The sequence below is a fragment of the Centroberyx gerrardi genome, chromosome 19, assembly GCF_048128805.1.
Source record: "Centroberyx gerrardi isolate f3 chromosome 19, fCenGer3.hap1.cur.20231027, whole genome shotgun sequence".
NCBI classification, from domain to species: Eukaryota; Metazoa; Chordata; class Actinopteri; order Beryciformes; family Berycidae; genus Centroberyx; species Centroberyx gerrardi.
In genome coordinates, this window is record NC_136015.1 from 7,712,501 (window position 1) to 7,731,025 (window position 18,525).

An 18,525-nucleotide genomic window follows, 5' to 3' on the forward strand; every position below is an offset into this window, starting at 1 on the left:
AAAGCTCTCACTGTCCATTGGTTTGTTTGTTTGTTTGTTTTTTTCTGGTTTCTCTGGTTTTCTCTTATCATTTTGAGTGGAAAGGATTGGGTTGGTGTCAGGGTCTGTTGAGACTAACTTGACTGAATAAAGATTGAAAATATGATCCTCTGCGGCAGATTTCTTCAAACGCAACGCATGCCACCTTAAATCCATGCTTAGAATTCACTGAGTGCATTCGTACACGTGTCAAAAAAGAAACCTCATTTCTGGCGCAACATGCCGTAATCTCGGATTATTATGGAGAAGTATTATCAAGAGGATAATAGACGTATTATTGCAGCGCTCACACATCACAAAACAGAGAGGAGACGACAGCGTCAGCAGCTTGTCCTGATACCCATCATGCCCGGATAAGCACACACTGCTGCTCTCACATCCATTCTGGTGATGATTTATTCTCTCAGAAGCTTTAGAGGGACGTGGGTCGTCTTAATGGTAAAGGCTGTTAACGAATGCTTGGTATTGTGCCGCAGCGTTCCATGTTTGACAAAGAATTCTATTTAGCGATGTCAAATATGTGCTTTGTGCATATTAGCATGAACATAAGAGGGAAGACGGGACCTCGACCCGGCTATGGATCCAGGCGTAAAGAATCGACCAACTGTCATTCGCTTGTTTTTTCCTGTCACTCCTCTGTCAGTTTGATTTACTGAAATGAAAAACACAGCGTCATGACAGCCGCTCCTCTGCTTTTCGAGTATGAATGAACAGAAGTGGGTTATATGCGTGCATATTGCATAATCCAATGCATACAGAGAATGCATTCTTCATAATATCACAATCACACAATCCAAGGATTCCCAAACACTCACAATCCCAGTCACACCTGATGCGAGATGATGAGAGGATACAAGGAACATTATGCATGTAAGAAGTAAGAAACGGACCATAGTGGATTATGGGTAACGAGCTTAAGTGAATAAACCTGAAGAGAGCAATGTGTGAATCTGGAAAGAGGGTCAGTTTGCAGCAACACACATCATTCAGAGAGCAGGGAATGCTGGGAAGTATCTTCAAAAGCGCGGCAAGAACATTATCAGCTGTAACTTCAGTGCTGAAACACCGAAAATGGCTCGGAGCACTTGAACAAACTTATATCGATTGAATTATTAAAGCGGACTCAAAATAAATCAGAATAATTGCTTTCGGCTTGGTGACAAAGATGACTGACAGGTCGCTGAGAGCTTAGCGGTCTAGACGATGTGTTATGGTGTTGTTTCTAAGGGAAAGAGTTCTATATGGTGAAATCCTGCAGCGGGGGTGAATTGTGATGAAGCAGTCCATTATGCTGCTGCAGGTCCCATGTGTTAAGTGAAAGATGTGCCTATGTGAGTGAGAGATGGAAAGAGAGATCGATGAACAAAGTAGGCTCGGTGAATTATTCAGAGAAGTGGTTTTGGACGCCTTGGGGGGAAAGAGAGTGTTCCCTGTGTGTGTGAGTGTGTGTGTGTGTGTATGTGTGCCTTGGGTATTGAAGTCACTGACTTGGACCCGGGTCACACTTGAATCACAAATGTACAGAGAGTTGAGATTCAGAAAGGGGGCTTGTGAATCGACTCAAACTTCTGTTCAAGGAGCCGAGGCTTTACTCGCACTCCAGAGTTAAAGACTTCACATAAATGTCTCCACTGTGTGTTTGTGCATGCAGATGTGTGTGTGTGTGTGTATGTGTGTGTGGATGTGGATGCCCGTCCAATCACAGGCCCAGGAGGGATCCAACTCACTCATTACATGCACAACGTCTGACATGCAGTGAGCGATTTGATAGAACTCATAGATGCATAAGTGCTCTGGTTTTGTGTACTAATGGGCAAAGCCACACAGTCATGAAAAGAACATGAGCTCCAAGAGTGTGTCCATGGTGAAAATGCAACAACAGTGTTGAGCAGATGGTGCTGTGTTTTGCGAAGCTCCTCCTGGTTCTTCTGTAAAATTGGCTTGACATCCTGCATTTCATCCTCTCTCTTTCTGTCTCCAGCTCTTCCTTTCTCTCAGTCCAATTCAACTCCATTCAAAGGTGTTTTATTGGCATTAAAAACAATTAAGTGCTCATTGCCAAAGTAAAAATAACAAATCTGTAGGCTGTATACAAGGCTGTAGCTTACTTTTTTTTTTTTTAATCAAAATTAAGTTACCAATAGATTCATTAGGCTATATAGATATTTAATGCTCAGTATCTCACTCACAACTGCACTCCACACATATAGAACCTTATAGTTTCAAGATCATGAAATATAAACTGATTGACTTAGCAAACATGACCATGTGACATTAACAAGAAGTGCTTCAATATAATCAAATCAATCAAAATACAAATTTAAAGGACATCTTTCTCTCTCTCCTCCCTGCTTTCCATCATTGGAAGGGACTCGCTACACATTAAAAATACCTGAAAATAACCAAAATGGTGATGAAGCAAACATAACAACCATCCCTTTGAAACCCATCAAAATCATGTATGTGAATGTGGACAGTTCAGTGTTGCTTTGCTAATAGGGAGAAACAGCACCTTCCAAAGCTAGAAACAAGAGAGCCAAAAATATCTTGGCAGTGTCATAAAAAAAACAAATTGTGGAGCCGCTCCATTAATCATGACTGGGAGATTGGCTTTGTGGGCAGAGCGACAGTGTTCAGGGTTATTTTATGGGGGTATGGGCACATTTTCCAGTTATACCTATTTAGCACTGCGATGAAATGAAGCTCGTCCGGATGTAAAATCTCCAGCAAACATTCAGAGTCCATGAAGTCGGCTTCCAGCTCGTTATCAGGCGAGTGGCTCCAGGTTCCTCGGTGTCTCTCGATATCAGAGATTAGCGGCTTAGCTCACTGCTTTCCAGCCTTGGGAAAGAGTTTACATTATTCTATTTTAGGGTGGATTTCCTCTCATCGCTCAGGAGGAGGTTGATTTGAGCCCATGATAAATGAGATTAGCGAAATGTGACTCAAAAAGGGACAAATGCCCACGGTGAAAGACACCAGTGACATCTGAAAGGCAGCATTAATTTCTAATAAATTATACCCATTCGGCTGCCGCAGTGACATTTTGGGGTTATTGGGGCCGGTGATGAGATGGAGCCCACCTGTCAATCACACAGAGGCTAATAGCAGTTTAATAAGCAGCTCTCATCATATCCCTCTGAGATACAGGCGGATAGCGGATAATGGATAATGACTGTGCCTATGTGGACACACAATGCACTTCACATACTAATAATTTCCTGTGCTGAGTTATTCGTGAGCACCATCTGCTGGAGGAGGGGAACTAATCATCTTCCTTTCCTTTTTCATAATTGCCTCAGACAGTCTTGATTAAGATATGTTTACACTGGGAAAAAAAAAATCATATTAATCCACTGTTTCATGAATTTTTATTTGGAAAAAAAAAATGTTACCCTGATTGCATGCTCACCTCAATTATTACAATGATGTCTGGTTACTGGATATGAACTACACATAATCTGTCTGAAGGGAATTTATTTCTGAGTGTGTCATTCCTGACATTTCAGTGGCAATGAACAGTCTTATATACAGTGATTGCATGTGAGATAACGCACAATAACCTTTATGAAAAATAGTTTTAAATACAGGATAAGATTTTTTTAATAAATAAACACATAACAAGTGCAACAAATGGCTTCAGCAGCTCCTGTAACTGAGACAAGCTCAGCCTTTTCACACCCCACTCCAATGCATGAAGGACATACATTATCAACACAGCAAAACACAGATTGTTGAGGCACTATATTGCTTCATTTCACCGACGGAACCACAAGGAAAATGCCGGGAAAGCTTCCGACCACAACGGCTGATTAACCACGATCACTTCACTCATCCCTCCCCACTGTCCAGCCCCTCTGTAAGCTGCGGCTTCAGAGTATCGATCTGCCCGGCTCAATGGAAGCACCATCAACTTCCCTGTCTAATGGCCAATTAGGAAACTAAACCAAAGCATCTTTAATACTGACAGAAAATCAGTTAAATGATTTCTTGAAAGTGACTTGTGGACTCGCACCTAAATTACTTTAGGAGGGATTTAGAAAGGAGGCAAGGGAGAGAAGGAGAGATATAGAGAGAGTCAGATTGAGAGACAGAGAGAGAGAGAGATAAAGGATGATATATTCTCATGTATTTGGTGTAAATTCTTAATCATATATAAAACATGGAACTCAAGATTTACTTCTTAATCCCATACTAGCAAAGAAGAAAGGCATGTTCAAGTGCTACAGCAACTACAAGTAGTCAACTAGTGCGATGGGAAATTTGATAGAGTGTGCGTCTGTATGTGTGTGGGCTTTCGTGTGCATTTATTTGGTGTATTTGTTTCAGAAAGACAAGAGTGTGAGTACTACATCTAACCAGCAGAGTTAGTCTCCAGTGCAGGGATCCGAATTGAGAGGGGGAGATGCCAGCAGCGCTGACTGCATAACACTTGGATTTTACCAGACTGGCATCTCGGTATGCTCAAGATGCTTTTTAGTTGCTTTTAATACAAGCAGGAGCAGCCACCTAGAGTGCCAGAGGGGCACTAGAGGCTGTGTAGTGTCAGTGTGGGACCGCAGCAGGGTAACTGTTCAATAGTGCTTATGGTGAGGACTGTTGCAGTCGTACAGTATGAACGGTGTCAGTCAGTGTTTGTTGGCTCCAGCTGGCTGTTCAACAGCCGGTCCTTGGCCCCAGCCGCCTCCTACTTGAGGCTGGTCTGCTTGGGCAGCCTGGTGGCCAGCAGCAGTTCGGTCTCCTCCTGGGGCCCCGGGCCTTTCATAGCCATACTGGCCCCGACCATAGCGGGATAACTCCTGTTCCTCCTTATTCCGTCGGTCCCGAAAGGGGAGCCGGATCTCCGCAGCCCGCCCAGAGGCCCCAGCATGGGGCCGGGACTCACGGCTCTGCCCCCCGGAGCTCCGGCCACGCCCAGCCGCTTCACCTTGTCCACCAGGTTGAGGTTGTGGACGGTCACGCTGACGTCTGTCTGGCTCTCGCAGTCCCGCGCCCTCTGCCTGCCCCGCAGACCCCCCGTCACCTCCTTCAGGATGGAGCGAGCCGGCTTGGAGGCCAGGAAGTTGTCGTAGGAGGGGCTCTTGAAGTCGAAGCCCGCGGGGCCGTCTGTGCTCCCGCCGGGCGGCGCGGCCGAGCCTCCCTGCCCCGTGGGGGAGTTGGGAGGGGTGGAGGGACGCATGGGGTCGGGGTGGGGGGGTCGCTGAGGGGCGATGGATGTGCTGAACAAGACCCCTCCGCTGCCTTGGCCGTGCTCCAGGCCCTGGCTCTGGTGATACATGGCTGCTGAGATCCCTCGCTCCTGGAGGAGGCGCACTAACCCTAGGGAGGTGCTGGTGGTGCGCGTTGCATCTCTGCACAAGAAAACAGGACAAATCAGTGATCAGGCATGGGAAATGGGAGTCAATTACATCATGTTGGCTTGTAAAACTGCAAAGAATATCCATCTTAACAAGTTATTTCATCTATATTTGAGTCATGATACAAGTGGGGTGATCTGCTTCCTTCTGCCTTTTTCCAAGTATTGATGCTTGATTCCTGAAACAAGTGAAACTTTATCGGAAAATGATCTCACCCCATTGCAGATCTTTTTTACTTGTTTTCAGGATATTAACTAAATATGAGATACATGACTTGTTAGGGTAGACATTTTTTGCACTGAAACAGTAACATGTTCAACAAACTTCTCCAGCTGCAAGTAGAATATTTCATAGAATATATCATAAATTTGCTGGCGTGCCTGAGGTTGGTTGAGGATTCGGAGGGCCTGAGGCTGAGCCGGCGGGGGGTGCAGGGCGTGGCGGCAGGGGTGGACAACAGAGTGCTGGTCATCACACAGGAAGACGTGGCTGGGCCTGCGTTCAGACTGCAGGGAAACAAGAAGAGAAACAGCAAACGGTGAAAAGACGCTCCTTCTCATTGATTCCTCTTACCGATTTAAACTTAAACTGCACTTTCATGATAACTCATCGTTCATTAATGCTTTCTTAGCTCAGAAGGAGTCTGATGTGCACAAGTGTTATTGTCTCTTGAAGCTATCAGCGCATGCATTCATTATTTAGCACCCTCCCACTTGGTCTAGCAGACAGTTGACTTAATGTTGCTGCTTGGACGCCATCCCACCTCACAGACTGCTGCTTTGGTCTAATTTGTCCCCTGAGATGTGGCCAAAATCTGACTGAGTGAGCATTTAGCACACTGTAGGCTTCTCAAAGCACCGCATAAGCACACTAAGCCGCATCACACATTTCAGCTGCATCTCTGTTCAAGTTTGCAATTAAAGTATTATTGCAATAGATTAAACTATTATCAAAAGCTAATTTCAGAAGCTTTTATTGTGAAAAGCAGGCATCATTCAAGTGAGAAGTAGATGGGCAACAGACAGTTTTAACAAAAAATATTGTTTTCATTAGAATTTTGTCACAAGATGCATGGAGTTAATATGGCTGCTTTAAGTAAAAGAGTTAAGCTTTGCAGAATGCTGATTATGAATGAACTCTGGAACAACTCTCTCTGAGAAAACTTGGAGAAACTTTGAGGCCCATTGAAAACTGGACTGTGATTTGACTGTGAGTCAGTTCTCCACCAGCAGCAGATCGGTTATGTTGCTTACCTGGGTGTGACCCGGGTCTGCTCATCGGTTGGGTGGAGGATCCGGCAGGTCGTGAAGGTGTAAGTGGAGCTGGTGTGGGCCATGCATTTACCTGGGTAGTACGCAGCTGGAAATCACAAAAACACAAAGACACACACACACACACACACACACACACACACACACACACACACACACACACACACACACACACACAACCAGTCATTAAAGCTCCATGGTGAATTGCAGGAGGTTTCAGGAGGAGCAGATTGGAGTTTTAGTTATACAAAACTAAGTTCAGTGGCAAAGAAGGAACTCTGGTCAAAATATTAAAATATACAGTATATAAATAGTAATGGGGGTCAGGGGTTAGACTAAGGTTCAGGGTTTAGGTTACATAGTCTGTAGAGATGCTGCAAATAGGCAAGTGACACTTTGAACTTCTTCTTTTTGTCACCTGATAGTTGAGTATCAACATTCGACTATTCAAATAAAGTGTTAACATTTTTTCACTTAGTAGCAAGAGCACTAGGTTTCATAACATTAGCTTCCTCCTCTCTTAAACCTTCCCCTTTTCACTGGGCTTCAGTCTAATGTTACTTAGCCAGAAAAACTGTGGTTCTTTGGCTCCGCCCACTGAGGTTTACCTCAACCAATGAGATTATTTCTGCTTCCACAGCAGCTCTGACTCACCCAGGGGGTCGGTGTTGCTGAGATGTGGCGAAGCGGACGGCGTGGGGGGAGAGGGTGGGGCGAAGCTGGGCGGGGGCTGCCCAGGGTTGGGGTCTGCGGTGGCGGGGGCAGGGGGCACGGCCGGGGAGGCGGAGGCCGAAGAGGTGGGCAGGCTCTGGAAGTACTGCTCCCCCGGCTCATCCTCCTCGAAGCCGCCCCATGGATACACCTGCAGACACGGCAGGAGAGGCAGAGAGTTGGCACATACAATGCATGGAATCCAGGGCATTACACATGCACATACACACAGACACACGCATGTATGGTGACCACTCATAAGTGTTGGCTGGTAATGCATTACAGAAATATTAGTACTTTTCCCAGTAATGAGTCATGCATTATTAATGAAATCACAGTAATAATATTCCCATGGCCAAAAATAATATTAAAAACCCCCTCTAAATCAGATTGAAGTACTGAATTATCCAAAACCTATATCCCATCTCCCTAATCATTGTCCTCTCACACCAAGCTAGCTTAAATGAGAAATGGCAGAAAAGTAGAGTCTCACTACTTTGATTTTATTGAGGAAAAAGATGGCAAGAACATTGTACAACACTATGTATCAACACTCTTTGGTTTCCCGGGTCATTCATAGGAGAACTCAGTTATCCTGATGTTTGAAAATAAAAGAGGATGCAACCCCCAATATTGGGGGTGCAATGGAAAAGTAATGAGTAGCGCAACGGATTACTGCTGCCAGGGAGGAGTAAATAATAACATTATTTTTGCAATGACTAATGATAAATTAGTAATATATTACTTGTTTTGAGTAATGAACACAGTCATACAGACATCAACAGAGATGCACGTGCATGAGCACACGTACTGTATTATATAGACATTAACTGAGCAATCACACACACACACACACACACACACACCTGCTCCAGCTCTAGTTCCAAGGGTCTGTAGCCCTTTGGCACGACTCCTGGCCTGGCGTCGAGGATCACGCCCAGGTGAGGCTGGGCTAACTGCTGCCAGTGGTGCAGGGTGGCAGAGCCTGGGGGAAACAAACCAATACAGCTGCTATGTACTTGACTAGCAACACCTTCAAATACACACAAATATGCTGAATATGAAGAAATACTTTGATATTTTGAATTTTAGCTGGTTATTTTTTCATCACCAGACACTTCATACATCTGTTTCTTTTAGTTTCCCTGAAAGAGCTTGTTAGCGTTCCTCACTGACAGTTAGCAGTAAGCTAGCTAGCTGTGACTTATGGTTTCAGTTAGAAATGCTAACAAGCTATTTAATAACTTTTTAAACTCACAATGTGAAAGAGAATAAGAATCCAAATTATGTTATTCATCAAATGCAATAAATGTGTAGGAATTTGTGACATTGGTGCAGGGTATATCGACCCCTAACTTAGTGACGTAGATAAGTAGGCTACATGCTAGCATATGGTACAGGGACAACATGACCTCATATTGTAGGGCTTACAGACAGCAGGTTATGTGACAAGTGTACGAAAAATAACCATTCAAAGTATGCCTTTGATACTATTAACTAATTTGTAATGTCTATCTAATAAACACAACCATGAAGAACAAGTGGAGAGACAGAATATAGAATGACCTTTAGTGATCAGGATGAGCGGAACGGAGGTGACAAGAAAACCCACAGAGAGATACTGGAAGGTGACAAGCAAGCAGAAGAAGAACGTGAAAATGAAAAGAAATGGAGGAGAAATTAGAATGACAAAAGGTTTTTATTGGTAAGACACACTGAACTGAAATAGAGATAGTAAGCAGTAACAGAAGTGAACAAATAAAAACAAAACAAAAAAAACAGGAGGGGACAGCCAAATGTAAAGAAATACAGACAGAAAAGACAGAATATAGAAGAAATGAGAAGGTGGAAATACAAATAAGCACATGTATATAATGTGTTGCTGATGCTGAACATGAATAGAAGTAATAGGAGGATGTCTATATACGTATATCATGGAGAGTAATGCTTACAAAGATAACACACCACAGTGAACAGGAATGCTGTCAAATGCAGCACTGATTATCACCAGCAGAGGGTAGCACAGGCAAACAATACCCATACAGCAGTAACCTTAATACTGGAGCATACATGCTAATGTAATAATGTGATACTTATTGATCTCCATAGGGAAATTATGTTTTCCCATGCCCCACAGAGAGGTGAAGTATATAAGTTCAAATTTCACAAGGGAGATGCTGAAGAGGTCAAACATCACTTTTTCAAAATTTTGCCCTGATGCATGTCATAATTTCTGCCAACAAAAAGAATGTCATCCCCTCTTTCATCCCTCCTTCAATCACGCCGTGTGTGAGTGTGTGTTTACAACCAACCTCTAGGCTGTGTGTCTTTGTAATAGGCGCGCGGAGACGCGAAACCGCCCGACTTGTGATGGTGCATGAGAGACCAGAAAGAGTTGAAGAGCATGAGCGACAGAGGCCTGTCTTTCCTCTCCCTGCCTCCCTTCATCTTCCTGCTGCCGGCCCGGTCCCTGGCCCACCTCCCCCCTCTCTCCCTCTCGACCCCGGCGCCGGTCTTCCTCACCCAGCCCCACCCTCTCTCCCTCTCCCCCTCCAGCGTCCGCCCGTACCGGCTCTCCCTCCTCCTCTCCCCCTCCGCCGCCCCCCGGCCCCGCTTGCTCCCCTTCTTCGCCCCGCGCTCCCTCGCCTCCTCACCTTCCAGCGGCTTGACGATCTGGAGCTTGTCGGGGAGGTAGGGCCCTCTGGAGGCCCACAGGTGGAGGCTCCCCAGGGACATGATGCTGTCGGACGGGGTCAGGCCGCCGCCCCCCAGGCTGTCCTGGAGCCCCCCGTGTCCCCCCCGCTTCCGCTCCCGCTCCTCCTCGAAGAAGCGCCGCTCGCTCAGGTTGTTCTGCCGGCGCAGAGACAGGCGGCGCAGGGCCAGCCGGAGGTCCTCGGCCCCGCCGGCCTTCTTCTCACGGCCGTCTGCGCTGCTGCCAGAGCAGAGATGAGACAAAAGGGGACAAATTACGTGTTTCAATTAATGAAATGTGAGAAAAATAGATAGACCATTAGAGACTCATCTGGCATATTTGGTAAGTAGAAAAGTGGAAAAGTATGTATTTATTCAATCCCTATTTATAACTCAAAGCTCGGCCAACGCCGCCTCTCCTCACCTATCCTGATTGCATGCCGTCTCCATCAGGATGCTCTGGGTCCGGTTGTCAAGGGTAACGTTGTCTCCGCAGAAGTTGCCTTCATACAGGCCGGAGCAGGGCGTGGCCAAGCCGCTGGACTGGGGCGACGTACGAGACGACAGAGACTGGTTGGAGCCCGGGATGTTGGCGTTGGACGGGGTCAGCGAGCGCTGCCGGGCCGTCTGATTGATGTTCTTGACCGTCTGGAACACACGCTTGCGGTGGGTCCTGCACACACCCGGACAGGAAGTTGTGTTAAATTGATAGACAGTATATTGTTATTGTTGGGCAAAAACCTATTTTTACTTCTTTTTCTTTAATTTACCTCCAGTGTTTCAAAACCAGATTGGATTTTTAGTTTTGCAAACATCTCTTTGACTTTTTGGGAATGAGGTTTAGGCAAGACACTGAAAATATACAATATAGGGTTTGTAAAGTAGATCAGAGAATTTGGGAGTTGCATGAAAAACTTAGTCCATACTTCTGTTCCTCGCACTCTGGGTCGTCCAGGCTCAGCTCCTTCCTCATCGTTCCCTCGATCTCAGCTGCCAGAGAATCCTGCAACACACACATTCATGTTGAAGACGAGGAAATGTTCCCATATATGCACATACACATACACACACACACACACACACACACACACTCTCCCTCACCATGGGGTACAGCCCCAGGGGGTGGAAGCGTCGGGGGGTTCCTGCAGGAAAGTTCCTGTTCCTCAGGTTCTTCAGCTCCTCCTGGGCTTCATGCAGCATCTCTATACACTCCAAGTACTTCTCCTCCAACTCCTGGAGCTGCCATTACCAAGAGAAACAGCACAGATAGTAAGCATGTGGATTATGTATATTGTGACTGATGAGGAATTAGCTTGTCACGATAACCAACATTCCAATACTACTTCAATACCGTTGCAAAAGATTGAATTCAATATTGAATTTTATAAATCTTCAATACTTTTGCCAAATGTGTTCTGCAAGCTGAAATTCCATTTCAGCATCACCTCCATAGGGCGTTTACGTACAGATGGCAAGTGGATTGGATTTTGTTAAACAAAGAAGAAGAAGAAGAAGAAGAAGAAGAAGAAGAAGAAGAAGAAAAAGAAGGATTGCTACACACAAGAAAGACGGACCCTTCAGCAAAACCTGGAACAGAACAGGATTAAGGACTTCAGCTTCATATCACTTTTTTCTCCTAACTCTGGAATTGTCATCTATAATCATATCTTCAAATATTTGCAACGAACTGATCACATCCATAGGATTTAATTTAAACTCTTAAACCAAGGACACAAAATGAACAGTTGGTGGCGATAATACCCCGGTGAGGAAGAGGAAGAGGAAGAGGAAGAAGAAGAAGAAGAAGAAGAAGAAGAAGAAGAAGAAGAAGAAGAAGAAGAAGAATTGAAAACATGGCAACAAACTAACCTGGTGCCAGGAGGGAAATATAGAACTATTTTGCTCACTGAACCGACATCAAAACTCCTGTGCAGAAGTTGCAACAAAGCTGTGGTAACACATTGTTTTTTTTTTTGTTTGCCGTAGAATGTTAGTAGTATCAGATTTTTAGATATTAAACTTTGCGTTGGTATTGAAGTGAAAATTCTGGTATCGTGACAACGCTGTGAGGAATATACAGTATGTGTTTGCAATGAATAAAGTGTGATTTGGAGAATGAATTGATAGACTAGCAGGGAAATGTGCAGTCGAGGGATTATGGTGGACTGGCTGTCACCTCGGCTGTAAGCTGCCGCTGGGCGTCTTTGGCTGCCAGCAGGTGCTGAGAGAGTTCCTCATTCTCCACCGCGTACTGGACACACACACACACACACACACACAGTTTAATTAACAAATTGAACAGAACATAGCGACTGTAGCTTATGAAGCAGAGGTTAAACAAATGACAACTTGCATGTGTTTGTGTGTTTGTGCATGTGTGCTCTCACAGATTTGGCTTTCTTTTGCAGGTCTACTATCTGAGAGAGAAGGTGTGTGATCTCCTCCTGCTGTCGGGAGGCATCCTCGGTCTTGCGAGCCAGCTCCTCCGCGATGGTGGAGATCTGGAGACTGGACAACCCTGACACACAGAGAGGACACACAGAGAGAGAGGTCAGTTCAGCCAGAGGGAAGAGAGAGATGAGAGTCTACAGCAGCAAGGGAAAGTAGAAGTACAACCATCGGGTAGACAGTGAAATAGAGGAGAGGACAGAGTCAAAGGGGAATTTTAAAATCCACTTCATTATAAGTTAGTTTAGTTTAGTTGATAGAGATCAAGGTATGCAAAAGCAACCATCTATCCAAAAAGCAACCCAAAAGCACATCATGCAGCCTCTTCCCTATAAACAGAAGCAACACACAAGAAATCAAAACCACACACACACACAAAGAAAATCAGAGTATAAAAGAGAGAGAGATGAGAACTTACTGAGTTCCTTAACACAGTCATTGACAAGCTGCTGCTCCTTCTCCTCGTAGGTTTCAGTCTCTGTCTTCAGATGGTTGGCCTGCGTATAGACACGCATTATAAAACCAATAGTTCTGGTCCTCAGTTCAGTTTTAATTTAGATATTAAAGGTGCTGTGCGTAGCATTTTTAAACATCAATATATCATTGTCAAATTCATTGTGATACCTTGGTATAATTAATGTAAACAAATGAGACCATGGTGGAGACGATTAGTAGCCTCTACATCACAACAGTGGTATTGTTAGCGCTAATGTTTCTCAAATTTCTCATTTCCCATCAACCCCCTCGCTTCCTGTCATAAACAGGATGTCCCAGGATGTAATTTGCATTGTGCCTACCAGTATATTCTTAGTATCCTCAAAGTATCCTACTTTTGTGTGTGTGTGTGTGTGTGCGTGTGTGTGTAAATACCTCTGAGCGGAGTGACAGGTTCTCCTCTTCCAGCTCTTTGAGTTTCTTCTGGAGTGTGTCGGTCCCAAAGCCTCCTGCAGCAGTCTCCACTTTACTCTTCTTACCCCTAAAAGGAGAGAAGGGCAGAGCGAGCCCAAAATTTGTCACTCATAGTCAGAACCTCAACTCTTAAGGCCAAAACACAACGCCGCCGTACGGCGTGCGTCAAAACAGCCGCCACTATTATTTTCTATGTACAACCCCCACACCGGCGGCGGCTAGGCGTGCGCCGGCGTGCGTCAACGCGCTGCCCCGCAACACCTCACGCCACTGTCCTATTTCCAGCGTCACCGCCCCTGAAAAAACACTTTTTTTTTTGTCCCACGCTGTGTGTGGTTGGTCGTCTTCCTGTTGACGTGCTGCAGCGCGACGCTTCCTATTGGTGCTAGGGGCGGCACATGACGCGCGTCATGTGATGCACCGCGGCGCTGCAGCGGCGGTGTGTTTTGGCCTTTACACTGGACTTTAAGCCTGAGTACTAGGTTAAATTATGTTAAGATGGATGGATATTCTTTGCAGTGTTCTAGTTGTATGAGAATCTAGGTTCTATCTAGGTTATACTGGTATGTAATACTCTTAGGCTGTTATTGATTACTTACACTGCACTCCCAAAACTAAAAGTGGGAAAGTAAAATAGAGAGGGAAAAGTATTTATAGATGGGAGCAGTGATATTGAGTAAAAAAACAAAGGGTGCTAACGTTGGGGAGCCGCTGGACTCGTCCTCGCTCTCCTCAGCTGCATTGGTGTAAAACTGCAGCAGCTCGTCCTTCAGGTTCAGCTCATGGTGCAGCTGGGCCACCTGGGAAACAACACATCATATTCACTGCTGGTGTGTATGCATGTATGCATGTGTGTGGTGTGCAAAAAATGTACATCTTAATGTGTCATTTAGTTTCATATTTGGTATTAAAATCGTATTTTTCTTAATGCAAGTAAAAAAAAAAGCCAGTCGGGTGAGATCATTGCACTTTTTTCCAATGCAGCTTCACTTGTTTCAAGAAAATTCAAGAAACAAACAAGCGTCAATATCTTGAAACAAGGCAGAATAAGGTGAATCACTCCACTAGTATCAAGAAAATGACACTTGATTCTAGAAAAGTCTGGAATCAAGTCAATGTGCATTGGAAACGTGAAATTAACCCCACTCAACCCCACTGGCAGATTTTGGCAGATCTGTGCGTCTGTGTGTGTGCGTGTGTGTGTGTATGTGTGTGTGTGTGTGTGTGTGTGCACGCACCTCCTCTGTGATGTGTCCCACTTGTTCCTCCAGGTAGTCATTCTGCTCAGTCAGAGTTCTGTTCTTCTTCAGCAGCGATTGGCCGATCCTGGCAGCCAACTCCAGATCTCTTTCTTTCTATTGGAGGAGAGGAGAGAGGAGAGGATGTCACTTTGTTTCATTTGTCACTCCCTGTGGGTGGAGAAGATTTCCCACCAGCGTCCACACCAGACACCGGAATTTAATTTGGCCAAATAGGGCGAATCTACTGCATCTCAATTACTGCAGATGGGACGCTCTTCTCTGTTGCAGCCCCACTTTGTGATTTAGACGGATTAGAACATTTTGCCTGGCGCAGCTTTGAATTACACTGATAGAATAGACAGAAATAGATTATCTCACCTCCTCCAACAGACGTGTGACAGCATCGATGTCATTGTAGGTCTTCGTCATCTGGCCCACTCTGTCTGCACATAGCACTGTGGGAGGAACCGGGAAAATAACACACACACACACACGCACAGCCACATTATGTAACATAGTAAGAGGTGATGGTGGGGTCATGTTTAGGATGTAACACTTCCATGACCAGTGATATAATGTTAGTGTATGAGAGAGCAGGGTGAAGTGACAGAGAGGGGGGTTTGGTTGTTTTCCATGGCGCACACAGCAGTTAGTCTCGATGGCCTCGAGGCTGTTATTGACATCAGAGCTCTAATCGATGATGCACAGTGCCAGGTTATTGGTTACACCATGTTAAACCTGTGCAGTCCAGTGAGCATTACTCACCCACCAGCATCTATGGAGTAAATATTCCTCAGGAGAAAACAAAACTTAAAAATAATGTCCACGCTGGCTCACACAGGACCAGTCCGGCTGATAAACTATGGTGAAGCAGGGGAATTTGTGTGTGTGTGTGTGCGCACGCTCGAGGGCAGAGATGTCAAAACTGAGCAAGTTCAAAGTCACTAAGCCTCAGTAAATTCCTCTTAATGAGAAGAACAAAGCCAGGGACGAGCTCCACTGTAACACCATTCAGCAGAATACTGTTTAAAAAAAAATGCAACAAAATGCTGTTTACACACTTTGTTGTGTTGCGGGAGATCCTGGGAAAAAAATAATTACTGTGTAAAACTTCTAATCCGCTGCAGGCATTATGCAAATTTTAGCATAATCAACAAAAAAGGGGGGAAATCCTGAGCTGGAAAAGTCAGCTAGGACTTCAGTCTACTGTGTACACAAGTCATATCAGAGCTAAAGACAGATATTAATGCCATAATCTGGCCGGCAACAACAGCGATCACATATTTAAATCACATTAAAGCACGTCTCTCTCCTCTTTTCTGTTCTCTCTGACAAATCACAAGCGCTTTACCATCCTTGCCCTCCTCATAGAACCAGTCGTCCATCTCGCATCCGTCCCTCCTTAATCTCTCCATCCTGCTGCTCTTGCTGTCCATCCCTCCTCCGGTTAGTCGCAAAGCAGAAACGCTCACCGGTCCCAACACTGATCCATTCACTTTCTCCCTCTTCACTCCCACTGCTCAGCTACTGTGTAACCGGCCCAGAGACTGAATTACCCTCCTCCCACATGGACGCCCTAACCCACACCATGCACAGCAGAGAGAGAGGGGGAGAGAGAGAGAGAGAGAAAGTGTGTATCTGTTTTGGAACAACTCTGTAGCTGCTGAGTCAGAGGCTGAAGTCGCGTTCCGATTGGACGGGACAGGATTTAGGATGGCAGCGGGAGCCAATCAGAGCGGACCCTCCTCCCGGTTTATACATGCTGACAGAACACCCACACCTCTCTCCTTTCCACCTTTCTTTCTTTCATTCTCTCGCTTCCTCTCTCTCTCTCTCTCTCTCTTCCTCTATCTGCAACGCCACTGAGCATCTATCTGCCTCCAGCAACAGTTACCATGGTGATGCTCGTCTACAAATCCCTGACACACACACACACACGGAAAACAAAAGACTGGGAACCAATTATCTGACTTCCTCTAAGACAATGACTCAGTTCCTCCTAGTTTCATAGGTTCCACGCAGTACAATTTTCACCGCAACACTCACACACAATACAGTAAACTGTTTTGATCAATTTACACACAATTTACAGTAACAACACAACATGAAGGCATTTCGAACAGCCAACAAATTAGCACACAGGACAGATACAAGTAGATACAAGACTCTACAGCAGACTCACAGAAGTATTTGAGAGTCTCCTCGATCTGCTCGGTGGTCAGGTCGAGCCTGGTGTCCGGTGCGAGGACGGGGGTGTGCAGCCAGTCATCGTGGTCGTAGCCGTAGACGGTGTCGGCCCGCAACCGGTACACCGGCAGCTGCTCCTCCAGAAGACTGATGATCTCAAACTCCGGCAGGTCAGTGCTGTTACACACATCTGAGCGCCAGAGAGAGAGAGGATAGAGAGAGAGAGGGAGGGAGGCGGGAGATGAGGAACTGTGGATGTGAGGGAGATTAATATGCTGCAGCCTAGTGGTGGATTGTAGACCTTGGTGTTTCCCCCTGAATTTTTATTTTTGACAGTGTGGAATAGCCTCAAAAACAACATTTAGACCATCATGGGACACTAAAAAACTCTGAAAGCCAGGATACTTGTATGAAATATGATCGAAATGTCTCATTAGAGTTCAGGTTAAAGGCTTCCCATAAACAACCAGTATCAGCAAACAGGCATATCAGTCTAACCCTGGTATAAACTTTTGATAATCTTTTCAATAGGAGATATTTCTAAGCCTAAATATGATCCTTTTCAGATTTGATTAGAATAGATGAAACTTTAATGATGCCTATCGGGAAATTGGGTCTTAGATAAGATATAAATTAGGATATAGATAAGAATTCAAGAAATAGAGTACTGAAGATAAAGCAATATATATATATTCATATATTGATGATAAAGCAAATAATTACAACCAAACTTATTGAAAAGAATACATGAAGTAAATAAAGACACAGTGTCTTCACTGGCAGACAGAAGTGGGTGTGCACCGCTAGCTATTCACATTATCAGTCCAGATGTGCACATATGCACTGTAAGCTGTACACATTATCAGATTTAAAGATGGAAGTAACAGATCGTTGTCATGTGAAAACCTTGTAACTACAATTTTGGTGACTTTGGTGATGTTTTAACTTCAGTTGCAGGATTGCATGGTTGTTTTATGGGCTCATGAAACCCTTTCAAAACCCTTTGGATAGACTCTAAATTACAGTTTTATCTTAGTTTTTGAAAAGTTGACATTTTGCAGATGTGAGGTTTTCAAACAACAGCAAAGACACGTTCCAAGTGTGGTTTCCATCCGAATAACAAATCCTCAGACATGACAACTTTTCCACATGTTCTATGCGTGTCAGGTCATTTAAACTAAACTCTAACACACACACACACACACACACACGTACCTGTTATGGTCTCGGCGTCCCTGCAGTCGGGTGGCGCCGGGTGTGTGGGGAGCTGGCTGGGCTCGCCCTCGCTCACATACTGCTCCTCCTGGATGTGGCGCTGGCCGGGCTCGGGGTCCGGGTCTGGATCCGGGGCCGGGGGCAGGGAGGAGGCCGGGGAGGCCAGCTTGGCTCACCTCTCACTGGGGGAGAGAATCGGGGGCCATGGGCCTCTGGAGCTGCAGCTCCACCGAGGCCGGCAGGTACACCTGACAGCAGAGGGAGATTACAGCGACCTGGGACGAAGGAGAGAGAGGGAGGAGAGAGAGAGAGAGAGACAGACAGACTGAAACACCGTCACAAAGACACACAAAAAGGACAGATGTGTTGTTGATCTCATCGTGTCTCTCTCTCCCTAAAGAGCCTTTAACTAAGTGCTGCTGCTGACTCTGCACTGTGCTGCCAGCTGTGTAAATC

General features: G+C 45.3%; 2 protein-coding genes across 2 annotated transcripts in view; one reads left to right on the top strand and one right to left on the bottom strand.

Annotated features, from left to right (window-relative positions):
• The window catches only part of LOC139923996 (cholecystokinin-like), a 4,551-nt gene extending 4,463 nt beyond the window's left edge, over positions 1-88 (top strand). The window contains exon 4 of the mRNA XM_071914913.2: positions 1-88. This exon is cut by the window's left edge and continues 313 nt beyond it. The gene's annotated coding sequence lies outside the window, so the exon portion shown is untranslated.
• A 3,331-nt stretch (positions 89-3,419) lies between these two features.
• On the bottom strand, positions 3,420-17,039 carry trak1b (trafficking protein, kinesin binding 1b). Its single transcript, XM_071914906.2, has 18 exons — positions 16,850-17,039; positions 15,046-15,122; positions 14,665-14,781; positions 14,113-14,226; positions 13,388-13,483; positions 12,936-13,014; positions 12,457-12,587; positions 12,246-12,320; positions 11,171-11,308; positions 10,996-11,072; positions 10,494-10,742; positions 10,033-10,307; positions 8,245-8,363; positions 7,498-7,529; positions 7,070-7,071; positions 6,650-6,755; positions 5,777-5,902; positions 3,420-5,390 (listed from the first exon to the last, which is right to left on the bottom strand). The coding sequence occupies exons 2-18, from the start codon at positions 15,094-15,096 to the stop codon at positions 4,727-4,729; spliced, it is 2,451 nt and encodes an 816-aa protein (XP_071771007.1). The 5' UTR covers positions 15,097-15,122; positions 16,850-17,039; the 3' UTR covers positions 3,420-4,726.
• Positions 17,040-18,525: the final 1,486 nt, after the last annotated feature.

Excerpts from the sequence above, each read along its gene's own strand:
- trak1b (XM_071914906.2), bottom strand. The coding sequence starts at position 15,096 with ATGACGAAGACCTACAATGACATCGATGCTGTCACACGTCTGTTGGAG. Across the intron at positions 7,530-8,244 it reads TGGAACTAGAGCTGGAGCAG|GTGTATCCATGGGGCGGCTT; the intron begins GTGTGTGTGTGT and ends CCGTGTCTGCAG. Across the intron at positions 5,391-5,776 it reads GAATCCTCAACCAACCTCAG|AGATGCAACGCGCACCACCA; the intron begins GCACGCCAGCAA and ends TTTCTTGTGCAG.